Source organism: Branchiostoma belcheri, unplaced genomic scaffold (assembly GCF_001625305.1).
Source record: "Branchiostoma belcheri isolate BF01 breed outbred unplaced genomic scaffold, Haploidv18h27 scaffold91, whole genome shotgun sequence".
Lineage (NCBI taxonomy): Eukaryota > Metazoa > Chordata > Leptocardii > Amphioxiformes > Branchiostomatidae > Branchiostoma > Branchiostoma belcheri.
The window spans coordinates 529,665-546,445 of NW_017804587.1; the positions used below are offsets into that span (position 1 = coordinate 529,665).

The 16,781-nt window shown below is 43.9% G+C and overlaps 3 protein-coding genes across 3 annotated transcripts; 1 reads left to right on the forward strand and 2 right to left on the reverse strand.

Moving 5' to 3' along the window:
- Window positions 1-2,496: 2,496 nt before the first annotated feature.
- Window positions 2,497-9,390, reverse strand: LOC109488014 (golgin subfamily A member 4-like). Its single transcript, XM_019792156.1, has 5 exons — window positions 5,781-9,390; window positions 3,921-5,466; window positions 3,516-3,852; window positions 3,039-3,463; window positions 2,497-2,940 (listed from the first exon to the last, which is right to left on the reverse strand). Exons 1-5 carry the CDS (start codon window positions 9,164-9,166, stop codon window positions 2,497-2,499), a joined length of 6,138 nt encoding a protein of 2,045 aa, XP_019647715.1. The 5' UTR covers window positions 9,167-9,390.
- On the reverse strand, window positions 2,767-3,701 carry LOC109488072 (cancer-associated gene 1 protein homolog). The gene has a single exon (XM_019792225.1). It carries the CDS (start codon window positions 3,624-3,626, stop codon window positions 2,955-2,957), a length of 672 nt encoding a protein of 223 aa, XP_019647784.1. The 5' UTR covers window positions 3,627-3,701; the 3' UTR covers window positions 2,767-2,954.
- A 4,159-nt stretch (window positions 9,391-13,549) lies between the features above and the next one.
- LOC109488061 (cell wall protein RBR3-like) lies at window positions 13,550-16,494 on the forward strand. The gene is made up of 3 exons (XM_019792211.1): window positions 13,550-14,385; window positions 14,738-14,895; window positions 15,500-16,494. The coding sequence occupies exons 1-3, from the start codon at window positions 13,667-13,669 to the stop codon at window positions 15,868-15,870; spliced, it is 1,248 nt and encodes a 415-aa protein (XP_019647770.1). The 5' UTR covers window positions 13,550-13,666; the 3' UTR covers window positions 15,871-16,494.
- The last annotated feature ends 287 nt before the right edge of the window (window positions 16,495-16,781 follow it).

Sequence of the window (16,781 nt, forward strand, 5' to 3'; positions counted from 1 at the left end):
TTTTTTTTTTTTTTTTAACCGTAATTTAACGTCATTTTTCCCAACCGGGGTTAGACGTGCTTGCACCAAGTACAAGTCTTTTTTTGAAGCAGGATTTTTATGGCTGGATGCTCTTCCTAACGCCAACCCAAACCCTAGTAGGGCCCAGGATCCCTGTAAACTGAGGGGGGAAATACGTGTTAAGTGCCTTTCCCAAGGGCACAACGTCTGGGTACATGTCCGGACATGTCTGGGTCCAACCCTGGGGATTGAACCTGGGTCTTCTTGCTTGACAGTCGGACGCTCTATCCACTACACCACACAGACGCCACAAATAACCTCCTTGATATTACATAAGGGTTTTCTCTTTCCGACAATATCATTTTGGTGGCTAAAATATGGGTGATACGTTTAATTGCATGTGAAGACGGCCAGTTTTTGGCATCATTTTTAATCGAAAAATTATTTTTTCCCCTAAGATTTACTGAAATTTGAGAGGTTAAAGAAATTGAAATTCTATTGTTCTCATATAGCTAGAGGGATATCCTTCATTTGCAAACACACTGTATTTTGGCTTTTAAGAATTATTACCTGAAAGAGACGGTCGCTAGAGTTGAGGGTATGCAGAATCATTGTCCTAGCTTAGCCACTCGTCTCAACCACGAAGGTTAGAACCCGAAACTCAAGCTTATTTGGACGGTGTTCTGTTTCTGACCTTGTTCTGGCAAACAATACACTACACACAATCTGTCTTCACTTACCTGTTACATCAACAACACCTGACAGGTATAGAATACACCATCATGGTACCTTAAGTCAGATTCTAAACTAGTCTCACCTTCTTTAAGGCCTGTAAGTTGTCAGCCTCTTGGTCAGTCTTTTCCACTCTGTTCTATCTTCAGCTATTTCTTTAGATTAAAAAATACTCAGAAGTCTGGCTCCTCTCATCTTGTGATTTCAATGATCTGGTCCAACCGTCTTTTTCTTGGCCTGCAAGGCTGGTCTTTTCTTTTTAGGTTTCCAATTAAAGATTCTCTTCACAATCTTCCGGTATCCTGTGTAGGTGTCCAAACCATCTCAGTTGGTTTCTTTCCACAATGGAGGACGAAACGTGGAGAAAAATGGAGGACGAAACGCATAGCATGCCGGGAAGGGCATGCCGGGGGGCATGCCGGGAAAATATTGGCGTGACACCTAGCGGCCTGGCTGGTATATACATTACGTTCCTACATTTTACTGCCTTCAATTCATTGACTGTAATTCTAGACACAGGTGTGTGCATGCATACAGAGTTCATACAATAGAGCGTGAATAGGGGACAGTATCTGCTGTTCTGGTGGACTGGCAAACTTCTTGACAGAAATGCCTTTAGAAATTTTGGAGAAAGTCCTAAAGTCCTTCTGAGTTTCTGAATTTTTTTCTGTGGCCTTATAGCAATAATTTTTGTTCTAGTCGCAGCAGAAACGTAGGCAGACAAGGAACAAGTGATGACAATTTAAGTGCGCAACCGAGCACAACTTTCATGGTCGTCATAACAATAGAGAAGAAAGATGGCGGACAGGAGTCGCGTGATAACACAGTCCCTATTGAACTTCTTAGCCTAAACGAACTGCCTGATATAGGGGTGGCAGAGGAGTAATCTATGAAGAAAATCTCTTCTACATGTAGTCAAGTTAATTACATTGCATTTGATGCATGTATGAAACATTAAAACACCAAACAAGAGACACAGAGAATGACCCATCAAGCTCAATTTTATACGTAGAAATTAAACAAACCAACACCCCCTTGGGCTCGTAATGATTCTAGATTATTCATCTGGAAATCAACTAAGATGTGTAGCAGTAGACTGTACTGTGTAAGACTGAAGAACCATTTTTACTGTAACATGTATTTTGTATTTTGAGAAGTTTTGGCTACCCATTGTTTGGTTTACTTAGTAACACATCTTGCCATCTCTCAGCTCTTAAGAGTGTGGCACAGAAAATGTAAAGTATTTTACCGAATACTATGTAACTTCTAAGGCTGTACTAAAATATTATTTGCATTCATTGACCATGATTAAAAATGTTTCAACAGTTTGCGTCCCTATACCAAAGCTAACACCAGCTTACATCTGTACCTTACAAAAGCGTTTGCACCCAAACTTGAGTAAAAGATTATTTTGCTGTAATAACAGAAGTTTTCCCAAACCATATAAAAGTAAGATGTCTTACATCACTTCACACTTAACAGAAAACTCTTGTCAAACCATTGATACAAAAAGTTCTAATCACCTCTCATGGATAACAGAAATTATCATTCCTAACAGTCACCATTTCTCCCACTTTGCAAAACTGTCTCTTAGACTAGAGTTTCATCATTTTACTTCTTGCTTTTCTTCATCTTCAAAGCCATCTTCTGGTTGTCATCCTTCAGCAGCTGGATGTTTGGATCACCTTTCTTGGATAACCATATCATTATCCCTTACAGTTACCATTTCTCCTACTGCAAAATTGTCTCTAGTGTTCAGTCATTTTACTTCTTACTCTTCTTCATCTTCAGAGCCATCTTCTCGTTGTCGTCCTTGAGCTGCTGGATGACGCTCCTTGCGATGGTCACCTCCCGCTCCATGGCCTTCATCTTCCCCAGCTGCCCGCTGAGACTCGTGTTTTCCTTCTTCAGCTCTGCAAGCTGCTTCCTCGTGTCGTCTAGATCAGTCTTACTGGTGGAGAGGATCTTCACCTGTAATGACAGCTCCTTCACCTGCATCTGTAGCATGTCCATCTTCTCCTGTGTAGCTTGGCTCTCCTTGGCTGCCTTCTTGCTCTTCCCTTTGCCATTTTTGTCTGCTGTGAGCTTTTCTAGCTCCTTCTTTGTTTCTGCTAACTCTGTCTGGATCTGCTCATAATCCTGTAGTTTTGACTTCAAGGATGACAATTCTTCTTCGAGCTCCATGCTTAGGGATGTTTTTACTGTACCCTGTGTGGTTTGGGTTAGGACCGTTTCACTCTTTTGTGAAACGGTGACTTCCTGGGTTTTCGTCGCTCCCTCTCCTGGTATGATGTTTTCAGACTTGCCAGCTCTTGCTGGAGCTTCTTCCTCTTCTGTGCCATCTTTGCAGCCTCTTCCTCCAGCCTACTCAGCTTGGATGACTTCACAGTAGTCTTCGTGGTTTGGCTCTGGACCTCTTCGCTCTGTTGGGTCACCACAATGCTCTGTGACTGCGAACTCACTGTCTCCGTCACATTTACAGCTCCTTCCGTGTGTTGCACAGATGAGGTGATTTGCTGGACCTGTTCTCTGGACACCCCGTGCTCCTGCAGCAGCTGATACAGCTGCGTCACCTCCATCTCCATCAGCTGCATCCTCGTGACGTTCGCCGAACTTTCCTCCAGCTTCGTGGCCAGTGCCTGCTGCAGGTTGCCCTGGACTAGTTGCATCTCTTCAATCTGTTTCTTCAGTGTTTTGTTCTCCTCAATGGTGGACTGCAAATCTTGCTGTCCTGTTGATGAGGATGTACTAGATGTTTGCTGTGATGATGTGGAGGTCTGCACCTGCACCGTCTGTGCTGCTGAGGTCTGCATGGCTGCGATCTGCATGTCGTTCTCCTCGATGTACGCCCGCAGCTTCCTGTTCCTCCTCCTGCAGAAGCTGCAGAGCACCATCGCCCTGGAGGTCGATGACCTGCCACTTCCCCATCACCAGCGTCTCATATTTCTCCTTCTCGCTCCTCAGGGTCGTCACTTCCGACTTGAGGGTCACGATCTCCTTCATCAATGATGCTGAATCAGACTCCTGGTTGGTTGGCCCATTGTCTGTTGTGTCCTGCTTTTCCTCATCATCACCTGCGTCATCAGCGTCGTGTAGCTCATCTTTCTCCTCCAGCAGTGTCTGCAAGGTGCTCATCTCCTCTCGAATGCGCTCTAAGGTGCTGTCCGTCGCTTCTTTGTGTCTTAGACAGGTCCACATACTCCCCATTCTGCCTCTCTGTCGTGACCTGACTTGAACTCTCTGAGATGACGGTGGTCTGCTGTGTGTTTGCGACCTCCCTCACTTCTGTCAAGGTTACAGTTTGCCCCTGGCTGAGGAGCGTGTCCCTTTCCTTCCCCAGTTTTAGCAGCTCTGCTTTTAGGGTCTGGTTTTCTGCTCTGAGCGATGCTATCTCCTCCTGTCAGTTTTGTAAGGTCTTGTGTGATGACAGACCTTCCCTGCAGCTGACTGACTGTTGCTCTCTCTCCCTCCATCTCTTCTCGGATGACCTCTATCTCATTCAGACCTTTGGCCTCTGACCTGAAGGTTCCTGATCCCTTTGTTGTCTGCACTTCTCTTCTGCTCGTGGTCGTCTTGGTCTGGACTACAAAACCTGCGCCTCCTTTTTCAGTGGCCCTTTCTCCATGCAACAAGCTGAATCTTTCCCTCTCCAGTTTTGCCCTTTCATTTCTGAGGCCTTCGTTTTCCAACAGGAGTGATTCTAGTTGTCCCTGCATCATCTTTGTCGCTTGCTCTTGGTAGGAGATTTTAAGTGTCGCCATTTCTTCCTGGAGTTTCCTTCTCTCTTCTGCCATCCTTTCATCCTCTGTCTTCTTCAGCCTGCTCCTCTCGAATTTGAAGGTTTCGTTCTCGGACCTGAGGATTGTCAGCTGTTCCTCCAGTGTCTTCACTTGCATCTCCATCCTCTTCTGTGTTTCCTCCTCTACTCTACTCTTCTCTGTTTTCATGGCTTTGGTCTCTGCTTGCAGGGATGCCAGCTTCTTCTGTAGTTTCTTGACGTCAACTTGTTTGTTGGCCACTTTCTCTTCCTGTAGGGCTTTGACCTCAGCTTTCAAAGTAGACAATTCTTCCTCCAGCCTCGTCACTCCATCCACCTTGGTAGTCAGAGTGGTTCTTTCTTGCTCCATTTTAACCTTCTCTGCTTTCCAGCTTTCTGTTTCCAACTTCAGAGAAGTCAGCTCTCGCTCCATCCTTGCAATGATTGCCTCTTGGTCGGTATTTCTAAGGGTGGCCAGTTGTTGCTGCAGCCTTTTCCTCTCTTCTTCTGCCTTCTTTGCCTCCTCTTGCATCACTTTTGTCTTCTCTGTCTTCAGGACTTCATTCTCGGACACGAGGCTTTTCACTTTGGCTCTGTACCTTCTCCATCTTTCCCAGCACATCCGTGTTTTCTGCACCTCTGCCAGAAGGTTGCCTGTTTCCCCTTGTAGTTTAGTCTTCTGTGTCTTTAAGGCATCGTTCTCTGATTTCAGGGCCTTCAGCTCCGTACGTACTTTTTTCACATCTGTGTTGGCGTATGCCGCATGCTCTTCCTTCAGACTCTCATACTCAGTGTGTAAAGTGGACAGTTCTGATCGCATCTGTGTCATTTCTCCCTCCAGAGTTGTGAGTTTTTCCTCCTTGACAAGGAGACCAACTTTTTCCCTCTCCAGTTTGGCTTTGTCGTTTTTCAGACTTTCGTTTTCCAGCAGAAGTGAAGTCAAGTCTCCTTGTGCGTTTGCCACTGTGACCACCTGGCTTGTAGTTTGATAGGTTGAGAATTCTTGTTGTGTTGTCTTTTGCTTGTCTCCTGTCACCCCCTTCTGCGCACTGACTACAACACTTCCTTGTCCCCTCTGGAATTCAGCTATCTTGGTTTTCAAGATTGCGTTCTCTCGTTTCAAAGATGACAACTCCTCGTGTACCGAAGTCATGCCTCCCTGTGTGTTTGTCACTGTGACCACCTGGCTTGTAGTTTGATAGGTAGAGAATTCTTGTGTTGTCTTCTGCTTGTTTCCTTTGACGTTCTTCTGTGCAACAGCTACAACACTTCCAATTGCACCTCCTATGGCCGTTTCTCCACTCGAGATTGACACCTCTTTTCCCTCTCCTGCTTTGCCTTTTCGTGTTTGAGGCTTTCATTCTCCAACTGGAGTGATTCTAGTTGTCCCTGCATCGTCTTACTTGCTTGCTCTTGGTAGGTGATTTTAAGTGTCGCCATTTCTTCCTGGAGTTTCCTTCTCTCTTCTGCCATCCTTTCATCTTCTGTCTTCTTCAGCCTGCTCCTCTCGAGTTTGAAGGTTTCATTCTCAGATCTGAGGATTGTCAGCTGCTCCTCAAGTGTCTTCACTTGCATCTCCATCCTCTGCTGTGTTTCCTTCTCTACTTTGCTCTTCTCTGTCTGCATGGCTTTGTTCTCTGCCTGCAGGGATGTCAGCTCCTTCTGTAGTTTCTTAACATCAACTTGTTTGTTGGCCACTTTCTCTTCATGTAGGGCTTTGACCTCAACTTGCAAAGAAGACAATTCTTCCTCCATCCTCCTCACTCCATCCACTTTTGTAGTCAGGGTGGTTCTTTCTTGCTCCATTTTAACCTTCTCTGCTTTCCAGCTTTCTGTCTCCAACTTCAGAGAAGTCAGCTCTCGTTCCATCCTTGCAATGATTGCCTCTTGGTCGGTGTTTCTAAGGGTGGCCAGTTCTTGCTGCAGCCTTTTCCTCTCTTCTTCTGCCTTCTTTGCCTCCTCTTGCATCACTTTGGTCTTCTCTGTCTTCAGAACTTCATTCTCGGACACCAGGCTTTTCACTTGGCTCTGTACCTTCTCCATCTTTTCCAGCTCGTCTGTTTTCTTCTGCACCTCTGCCAGAAGGTTGCCTGTTTCCTCTTGTAGTTTAGTCTTCTGTGTCTTTAAAGCATCGTTCTCTGATTTCAAGGATTTCAGTTCCACTCGTACTTTCTTCACATCTGTGTTTACAGACGCTGCATGCTCTTTCTTCAAGCTGTCATACTCTGTGTGTAAAGTGGACAGTTCTGATCGCATCTGTGTCATTTCTCCCTCCAGGGTTGTGAGGTTTTCCTCTTTGATAAGGAGACCGGCTTTTTCCCTCTCCAGTTTGGCTTTCTCGTTTTTCAGGCTTTCATTTTCCAGCAGCAGTGAAGTCAAGTCTCCTTGTGCGTTTGCCACTGTGACCACCTGGCTTGTTTGAAAGGTAGTGAATTCTTGTGTTGTCATCTGCTTGTCTCCTGTCACCCCCTTCTGCGCACTGAATGCAACACTTCCCCGTGCTCCTTGAAGCTCCACTATCTTGGTTTTCAAGATTTCGTTCTCTCTTTTTAAAGTTGACAACTCCTCATTTACCGAAGTCATGTCTCCCTGTGTGTTTGTCACTGTGACCACCTGGCTTGTAGTTTGATAGGTAGTGAATTCTTGTGTTGTCTTTTGCTTGTCTCCCATCACTTGCTTCTGTGTACCGGCTACAACTGTCACACTTCCCTGTCCTCCTTGGAGCTCTGCTATCTTGATCTTCAAGGTTTCGTTCTCTCCTTTCAAAGATGACAACTCCTGGTACACCTTTGTGATCTCTGTGTTTCCCACTTGCTGCTCTAGCTTTGCCTTTTCAACTTGCATTCTCTCCAGTTTCAGTGTAAGTGCGTCAAGCTCCCCCTGCATACTTTTGACTGTTACAGCTTGGGTATTATTCTTAAGAGTATCCAGCTCATGCTGAAGCCTCTTCCTCTCTTCCTCTGCCTTTGTGGATGTTTCTCTCTGTACGCTTGTCTTCTCTGCTGTGAGGATGGTGTTCTCAGATATCAGACTGTTGAGCTGGAACTTCAGGTCATCTATCTCTCCCTGTAACATGGAATTATCCTGTGCCTCTGCCAAAAGGGTCCCCTTCTCTTCTTCCAGTTTAGACTTCTGTGTCATCAAGGTCTTGTTCTCTGTCTTCAAGGCTGTCAGCTCATCCTGTAGCTTCTTAACGTCTGTGTCTTTGGCTGTGACTGTCTCTTGCTTGAGACTTTTGATTCCTGACTGCAGCGTGATGTCTCCTCCTGACATCAGGGTCTCCTGTTTTCCTTCCACCTTGACAGTTGTTGTTGTTTGTGTTGACTGCTTCTTGACAACGAAAGACGCCTTTTCCTCTTCAATTTTGGTATTCTGTGCTTGTAAATTTTCATTCTCGAGTTTCAGTGTCGTGAGCTTCTGTTGCAGCCCCTTCAATTCTTCAATCTTCGCCGCTTTTTCCTCCTCTGCTTTGGTTTTCTCTGTCTTGAGACTGTTGTTTTCAGACTTAAGAGTAGCTATCATCGCTTTTTCTTCTTGAAGGGTCTTGCTAACTTCAGCCTTCATTTCTTCCACCTGTTTCTGGTAGACTTTGTAACGCTCTACTTCTTGTACCAGCTGGGTCTTCTCTGTAAGAATCTGGTTGTACAATTGTGTCACATCGTGGAGCTCTGCCTGGAGGGACAGTGATGTCCCTTTAACTACTTCTTTGTTTACCTGCGTAGCTCCACCATTTTCCACTTTTCCCTGCCCTGCCACATACTTGCCATCCGTCTCGGTGGTTTCTTTAGAATCCTGGCTGCTTATCAGGACATACTCACTCTGGAGTTGCAGGGTCTTGCGTTCCTCCAACAGGAGCCTCATTTTGATGAGCAGCTCTTCTTTACTGCAAGTTTGCAGTGATTTGATCTCCTCATCCCAGGAGAGTTGCCCCGAGGCAGACGAGACAGAGCCACCAGCCACGCCCACCTCTGCAGAATCTCCTCCCAAGCTTGCCAACTTCAGCTTCAGTTGTCTGATCTCCTCTTGCAGAACCCTTATCAAATCCAGCTGATTTTCTTGGCCCAATTGAAGGCTACTTGAAGATGTGGTAGCTTTGCCTGAAGACACCTGGAAGCCCTCCTGCGTTACCCCCACCTGACTGGTTTGGCCTGACACAGATTGGGTTTCAGAACTTGTTTGAGAAGTGAAAGTTGTCTGCACGCTGCTGTAGCCTCCCGTCTTCGCCAACTTTCGACGGTTTGCACCGTGGCTCGTGGTGCGAAATTGTGAGGAGGGTGAAAAGTCGGCACCAAGCGAGATTTGTGACTGTGCCCCATTGTGCGCTTCGGTTATGCCCGTAACACCTGTAATCACACGCCCGCCTTCCTGAGACTCTAGCTTCTCATGAAACGTGGTTACCAACTCCTGCCCTTGCCTCTCCGTACTACCACCTGCGATCGCCCCCTCAAAATGCTTGTCCTGAGCATGTAGGCTTGAACTTGCGGAGGATCCAGTGGAAATGCTGGTAGTACTAACTGCACTCGAGGAGTATCCTGTTGCAATGCTGGTACTACTAGTGCTAACAGAGCTCACCTCTGTTGAGAAGGATGCCGCCAGGGACCGTGACGCCTTCCCGCCCTGGTCCCGTATGATCCGGTACTTGATGATCTCACCGGGAGAGGAGCTGTCACGAATCATGATGGCAGAGGTTCGACCAAGCCGTGCCAGAAGGTCTGAGAAGTGTCGGATTCGCAAGATCCGAGGAGAGAGCCCCGAAAAAATGTGGCCCACAGGAGCTTGCGCGCGAGGGAGACAAAGGGAGCTAGGACCCGTCAGACAGGTCAGGCTGCTGGTCACGTGATCATGTTTCTCATTACCTATTCGTATTTCCCTGGTGATGTGGTTAGGAGGGCGGGGCTGCAATAAATCTGTTGGCTGATTGTTGAGGGATGAAAGGAAAGACATTAGGCCACACCTGGTTAACTGCTTGGTTTAGGCCAAGTAGATTTAATTAGATGTTTATGCTAAACCCTTATCTTCTAGCAGACCTATAGTGGGAAGATTGCTGCCTTTTCTGTTGTCCCGTTTGCATGACAACCAACTTTTTCAACATGAACAAATCTCAATATATATACTCAGAATGTACAATAAAGAGAGTATGCTTCACCATATATTATGTCTCTGTTCTTGTCACATGTTTTAACTGTAGTGATGTTTGACCTCCTTTTTGTTTTAGAAATTGCAGGTTTCTAGAATGTGTCTTTTAAAATTTAAAGGGCAGCCATATTCCTCAGGTTGGGCGTTGAATGAGTTGTCTATTAGAAATAGCAGGACATCTCCAGGGTATAATTAAGACCTGATTACAACAATTACACCTGCAGAGTGTGCCCCAAACATTGCCTAGGACAACAGCCTGAACAATGTGGCTTCCAATTACCAGACATAGCTAGTTTTCACACTTCTGAATTGGCTTCCTTGTCTCAACCTCTGATTGTATGTATTATGCAGGAGTTGTCTGAAATATTGATGTATCCCAGCGGTGGGTGAGAACACGTCTAACTGGCTTCCGGACCTTTGTTCATTGTCACAACTGTTTGTGAAACATCTTTTCATCTATATAAAGGCCACATCAATTTAATCAATTCACTCTCAGAATTGCTGTCTATATTAGATGCTATTCAATTTTTGTTCTGCCAGTGGTTTAATTGTCACAGTTTATGCCTTTTTTTTAGCACGAATAATGTTAAAAATAAACATAATGTAGAAATTATATATTTAAACAATTTGAACATATCAGTTTACTGTAGAATGGCACCATAGTAATGAGGTTAGTTGTCTGATATAGGCTTGTTTTTCACCCTGTTGGTCCATTTCTGAAGAAGACCCAGAAGAAGCAAATAAATTTGCATGCCCAGAGTAATATCCAAAAATCTTACACCTACGCAGTATGAGCTTTAAATACACTATATACAGCTCCTTGTCTACACATCCATTGGACACCTTTTTAAATGCCCCCCATAACCACAAGAGTGGAATAGTCGTTAGTCAAGTTTCAGTCCAGTTCAAAAACACCTACAGGTATTGTGCAACACCTGCCTATGGTGACCTTTGATACAGGAAAGTGAAAGAGAAACTTGATATGCCCAATCTTTGTGGGTGACTCAATTTGCAGTGTTGAGTCATGGATGATCTAAAATCTCTTGTATTATAACTATAAATGTTTCCAAATGACGTCCACAGGTGGTGTTGGGAAGTCACAGTGAAGTCAGGTGTACTTTTTTCTGTGTCAGAAATTTCCCCCAACAGTACAATAAAATATTGGAAAGTCCCGCATTGGCTTACGTGCTATCACCACAACAGCTAAAAGCACTTGCAAACTACAGACTGTTTTACCAACTCCTGCTATTCCAGGTGGCTTGTAGAGGTGAGTTTGTACTTAATTTTTGCAGTAGGCATTAGTACATGTACATGTGTATGTTATAAGCACTATGGAGTGCATATACATAGTTCTTTCCAAACAAATGACAACATGCATTATAACAACAGTTGAAAATGAAAGTAAAAGCTGTTGATAGTGTTACAAATTTGTCACAGAACTTGCTATTATCAAGTGTAACAACGGTTGGTTTGTCTTCTCGAAGGCTTTAAAATTTAGGTACTGGTTAATACCAATTTCAAACACTCAGCACAAAATGGGCTTTCCCCATGATTTTCATGTTTCTAGAACATTCAGTTTCTTTATGTGTGAAAAATGAAAGGTGGGAAACGTGTCAAAAGAAACTACATTTTTTGTGATAGATTTAATAATTTTTTTTTTTCAATTCAATGTTTGAAGCTCCACAAAATGGTGTCTTATGAGAAAGAAACCATTCTGGCACAGAGATCACCCCCATAGTATTTAGAACCATACAGATCTTAGTGATCCCTGTGCCTTAAGCTTGATCGGAATGTGTTCCTTAAGGTCTCATTCCGGTATTCTTCCGCGTGGGTACTCTCAAGTAGATCGTACTAAAAATTAAATGCGTGTATGGATGTGTGTTTATATCCGCCAGAAATTGCATTTTAGCTAAGTCAGTTGGCGTAAACCGCTTGTGATATGAGAGGTTGTTTGTATGTGCTAAAATTAGTGGGTAAGTGTTGACATCCGCGCGACAGGTCGGATGTTTACACGCTGTTGTGATGGGTAATGCGGTCAGGAGGTAGCAGCGCTGGAGGACCTCTGGCGGAGAGTGGCCAAGTGCAGTTTATAAATAAATAAAAAGAGATTGTTGGGTTAGATCTGGTTGGGAATTTTTTGACGTAATGTAGGGCCATTGTGCTCAAAATTGATTGGATAGACTAGATGGCTGTCATTCAAATTATTGGGTTTTGGCCTATGTAAAGTTACGTATTTTGCCATAGGCGGCTATAGTTAACAAAAACTCACGAATGGGACCTTAAATCATTTCTTTCTCATGATCATGCCAAAATCACCCTTTTTTTTTACCACTTTGCAAAGTAAATGGTGCAAATATAACATCCCAAATTCCCTCTACTCACAAAAATCCCCACAGCAAATTTCTATACTTGGGGAACAGGAGGAAAGTGAAAGAGAAATTTGATATGCCCAATCTTTGTGTGTGACTCAATTTGCAGTGTTGAGTCATGGATGATCTAAAATCTCTTGTATTATAACTATAAATGTTTCAATGAAACACATCAGAAACAAATTATATTAGTGTGGTTTACTTTCTCTACTGATCTTGTTCTCTCTAGAGTTGACACTATAGAAATTTGATTCCAAACTGTAATTCCAAATGACGTCCACAGGTGGCGTTGAGAAGTCACAGTGAAGTCAGGTGTACTTTTTTCTGTGTCAGAAGTTTCCCCCAACAGTACAATAAAATATTGGAAAGTCCCGCATTGGCTTATGTGCTATCACCACAACAACTACACTACTTGCAAACTACAGACTGTTTTACCAACTCTTGCTATTTCAAGTGACTTGTAGAGGTGAGTTTGTACTTAATTTTTGCAGAAGGCATTAGTACATGTACATGTGTATGTTATAAGCGCTATGGAGTGCATATACACAGTTCTTTCCAAACAGATGACAACATGCATTATAACAACAGTTGAAAATGAAAGTAAAAGCTGTTGATAGTGTTACAAATTTGTCACAGAACTTGCTATTATCAAGTGTAACAACGGTTGGTTTGTCTTCTCGAAGGCTTTAAAATTTAGGTACTGGTTAATACCAATTTCAAACACTCAGCACAAAATGGGCTTTCCCCATGATTTTCATGTTTCTAGAACATTCAGTTTCTTTATGTGTGAAAAATGAAAGGTGGGAAACGTGTCAAAAGAAACTACATTTTTGTAATAGATTTAATAATTTTTTTAAAAATTCAATGTTTAAAGGTCAAGAAAATGGTGTCTTACGTTCCTTTAAAAATTCAATGTTTAAAGGTCAAGAAAATGGTGTCTTACATTCCTTTAAAAATTCAATGTTTAAAGGTCAAGAAAATGGTGTCTTACGTTCAGAGAAAGAAAACATTCTGGCACAGAGATCACCCCATAGTATTCAGAACCCTACAGATCTAAGTGATCCCTGTGCCTTAATCTTGATCGAGATGTTTTCCTTAAATCATTTCTTTCTCATGATCATGCCAAAATCACACTTTTTTTACCACTTTGCAAAGAAAATGGTGCAAACATAACATCCCAAATTCCCCCTACTCACAAAAATCCCCACAGCTAGTTTCTATGCTTGGGGAACCCCCTTGTGTGCTCCAGTTACAACCAGCCTGTTGGATTCAATAAACATCATTTTTAGTTAGAATCTGTTGATGAGATCATTGGTTAGAAATGTATTATGTGAAATTGATCCACATCATCTTAGAGGTCTTATGATTTGTTAAAACATTCAGCTTAGAGAATATCTAACAGTCACTGAAAATGAAAGTGAAAGCTTTCCACTTGTATTGAGTAAACACAGCAGTCAAAGTCATAACAACCTATTGTTACATGTATATGGAATTAACTATGTTTCAAGACAAAATGCTAATGCTTGTGTTTGTATATCTTTGTGTTTGAGTGTGTTCTAGCTATGAAGAAATTACATGATATTCCTGTGGTGTAGCTTTGTGGTGTTCTGCAACACTCAGAAGATACACATACAAGCCTTTCCTTCAATTTGTTTCCTCTCTCTTGTACAGGATGGCAGATCAGGACCATGGAGAGGGTTACCAGTATAGGACTGCAGGTCACCGTGGTTTGCAGCCGCGGTCCTCACCAGCCTACCCACCGGACTCCAGCATCCATCAATTAGGAGAGAAGATACAAGACCCCGGCATATACAGGAATGGTGTCTGTCAGAACCCGGACTGCTACGAAGTCGCAGGGTATCGTGGGACGGCATGCCGTTGCCAGGATTGCTACTCGAAGTTTCAGCAGCAGAGGTTGTACAGTAACCGTGCCGACGGCGAGAACCTACAGGTCAACAGGCCCAGCATCCCCAGTGTCTCTTCTGGAAGTCAGCCGAGGCAATATGCAGCACCCTTCTCCACCAAGCCCAAATCCCTGAGGTCTGGCATCACCTCCCCACCACCATCGTACAGCTCACTGCCTTCACGCGCCTCTCCTTCTCCACACACAGCTGGGAGGCAGCAGGCACCAGCCCACTCTCTGCCTGCTACATCCCCTTATCCGGATCCTCCCAGAGAGCCAGTGGGAGGACGGTACAACAGTGCCCCGCCTTTCACTGGTGGAGCCCGCGCAACGTCAGCTCAGCCAATCGGAGCCGAGAGGATGGGAGAGGGGAGGTGGGCAAAGGGAGGAGGAGACGTGGACAGCTCAGCTGGAGGGGGACGGGATAGAGCAGGGACAAGAACCCCGTCTCGTGTACAGTCACAGGCACTTGGACAAGACCAATACAGGTAAGACATCAAAACTGCACACTCAGGCAATACCTTTACATGCAGCTGTAGGATTTAATTGGGAAGTTTTTACAGCTGAGTGCTGACATTTTGTGACATGTTATGAAAAGTTGCTACCACATGTTCTTGAGACAAGAATTAATGTTTTTACCTATGACATGTTACACATTCATTGATCAGTTGTTTCAGTATTGATGTATTGAGAGCGACAGACTCCAAATATATGCATAATATTATGCTTTAGATAGTACCTTTCTTGCTATGGGAGAGAGTGAGTGAGTGAGTGAGTACCTTTCTTTGTACTATCAGGTAATTATGTTATTACTTAACAGTTTCCTTTTCAATGTTTCAGTGCTGCATATCAGAAGTACCCACTGACGAAGCCCAGGTGCCAGAATCCATACTGCAGCAACAATGCTGACCCAGACTGTGGAGGGTTCTGTTTTTCCTGCATCTGGGAACAGCGTCAGGGGAGGGAGACAGGACCAAGGATGGGTCACTCAAGATATGGTAAGTCTAAAATTCTGGTTATCATTTGAATCACTGTAGACTAGAGCACGGCATGTCATTCGGTGTAATGTAGCCAGCTGCCGCCGTACCGTATGCCTGCGAAGCCAAAGGGCGGTTGTATCGGTTATACTGAATAAAGAATGATATAGATACGGCACTGAAAATTGAACATTTAGAATTTGTTAGCGGCACTGCAATGTTGGTTGAGATGACTGAATTTGTAAAGCGGGCATTGCTATCAAGAAATATGGTAATGATTCTTGGCTTGGCTTCATATTCGTATCTCAATTAAGCAGTAATTAACTCACTAATTAAGTTGTTAATAGCAATGTCTTCATTGAATAATGGAACATGAGGTACCGGTACTATAAGTTGTAAATGTCAGTAGCCTGACAGCTGACAAGTTGCATGTCACAATATGTTTAAGTTGTCAAGTTAAGTTTAAGCAGTGCTGTCCTTGCCCCAAAAAAGTAGAATGACGTGTCATGGTTGTAATCTTTCAGTGCCTGTTTCCCCTTTAAACTGCCATGTAAGAAAGGAAGGAAAAGTTGGTGCCATTTGGCTATGAAAATCTAATATGTTGCAATTTTTTTTTTTAACTCAGGATCCAGTGCCACTTCACCAAGGACAGCAGGACGGTGGTCAGGGCATGCTTCTCGTAACCTTCCCAGGCAAGACAACACCACAGTCCTGTCCAGCCCACCTGTACACGTTGACGTCCACGACAACACCATCAATTTCAACATCCATCCGTCAGCATTTGCACCTGCTATGTGGGCCCCCAGTGCAGAGGCAGTCCCTGCTGCTGTGAGGTCTATCATCCCAGCTATTCAAGGTCCTCCGACAGGACAAGCCAGGTTCCCCTCCATGTGGGAGTCAGAGTTGGAGACAGAGGAAGAGAGAATCTTCTCAGGCAGGGAGAAAGAGTTGCTGTCACGGGACACGACAAAGCGTAGATGGGAGCACGATGTGTGAACAAGATACTAGTACATGTAGTCACAGTCACGAAGTAGGGCAGGGTGCAGTTTCCAAAATGATCAGCAGGGGGCTCTGTTGCACATTGGGGGCCAATATTGTAAGAATGAAAAATTCTGCTTTTTGTGTTGAAATTCTGGGATACTGATACCCATGTAGGTCTTCAGGAAACTCATAACAACACAGTAATGTTGAAATTTTTTCACTCTGTGTCATTTTGATAAGTAGCAGTCTTATAGTATGATAAGTAGCAGGTTACCCAAATGAAAACGTAACCTTCTTGGCAGAGGTTGCAAGATAATGTGGTTTTCTTTGTTGATTTTCTGTTTGTTGTGCTTTTGTTGCACTGCAGCTCGCTGTAGACCTGGTCTCCAAGAGCTTTAACAAAACATTTGGAATTTACTCATTGACAAATAGGTCAATGAGATGCACAGTAGGACCTTTGATCGATCGACAATTGCCTCAGAAAGAAGGCATGCCATGTTGCTCCTGCCATTATATTATTGTCACAAATAGCCTGTAAATTGTGTGTACAGTAAGATTATCTGTTATCTCAAGCAGGTGTTGGCTGTGGCAGAGGCAGACAGGTGAAAATTGTACATTGCAGAGACACAAACAAATCCTGCTAGCATGCTGGAGATCTCACAGCCTGGACTAGAAAAAAGGAAATTTGCTCAGTAGATTTTGTCTGAGTTTGTTTTTGTGACTTGAGTGGGGTATTTTACTGTGTCTATTAGCAGAGGTTGTTACACACTGGCGTAACACATCAGCTGGTGTGTTGCGCCGAAAGGCGGTTATACAGGCAGATACAGAGGTTGTGACTGTCTGCTTTTGAAACTGCCGTGTTGTATCCTGTATGTATGTTGCCAGTATAGCAACAAATAAAGACATAGTGTAGACATTGTCTCTGC

What these genes read in the sequence shown, in the direction of transcription:
- LOC109488072 (XM_019792225.1), bottom strand. Translation starts at nt 3,626, where the DNA reads ATGGTGCTCTGCAGCTTCTGCAGGAGGAGGAACAGGAAGCTGCGGGCG.
- LOC109488014 (XM_019792156.1), bottom strand. Translation starts at nt 9,166, where the DNA reads ATGATTCGTGACAGCTCCTCTCCCGGTGAGATCATCAAGTACCGGATC. An exon ending in CAATCTCGAGTGGAGAAACG is followed by an intron (nt 5,467 to 5,780) that starts GCCATAGGAGGT and finishes TCAAACTACAAG; the next exon opens with CCAGGTGGTCACAGTGGCAA. An exon ending in CAGCAGCACAGACGGTGCAG is followed by an intron (nt 3,464 to 3,515) that starts GTGCAGACCTCC and finishes CCTCATCAACAG; the next exon opens with GACAGCAAGATTTGCAGTCC.
- LOC109488061 (XM_019792211.1), top strand. Translation starts at nt 13,667, where the DNA reads ATGGCAGATCAGGACCATGGAGAGGGTTACCAGTATAGGACTGCAGGT. An exon ending in CTTGGACAAGACCAATACAG is followed by an intron (nt 14,386 to 14,737) that starts GTAAGACATCAA and finishes TCAATGTTTCAG; the next exon opens with TGCTGCATATCAGAAGTACC. An exon ending in GATGGGTCACTCAAGATATG is followed by an intron (nt 14,896 to 15,499) that starts GTAAGTCTAAAA and finishes TTTTTAACTCAG; the next exon opens with GATCCAGTGCCACTTCACCA.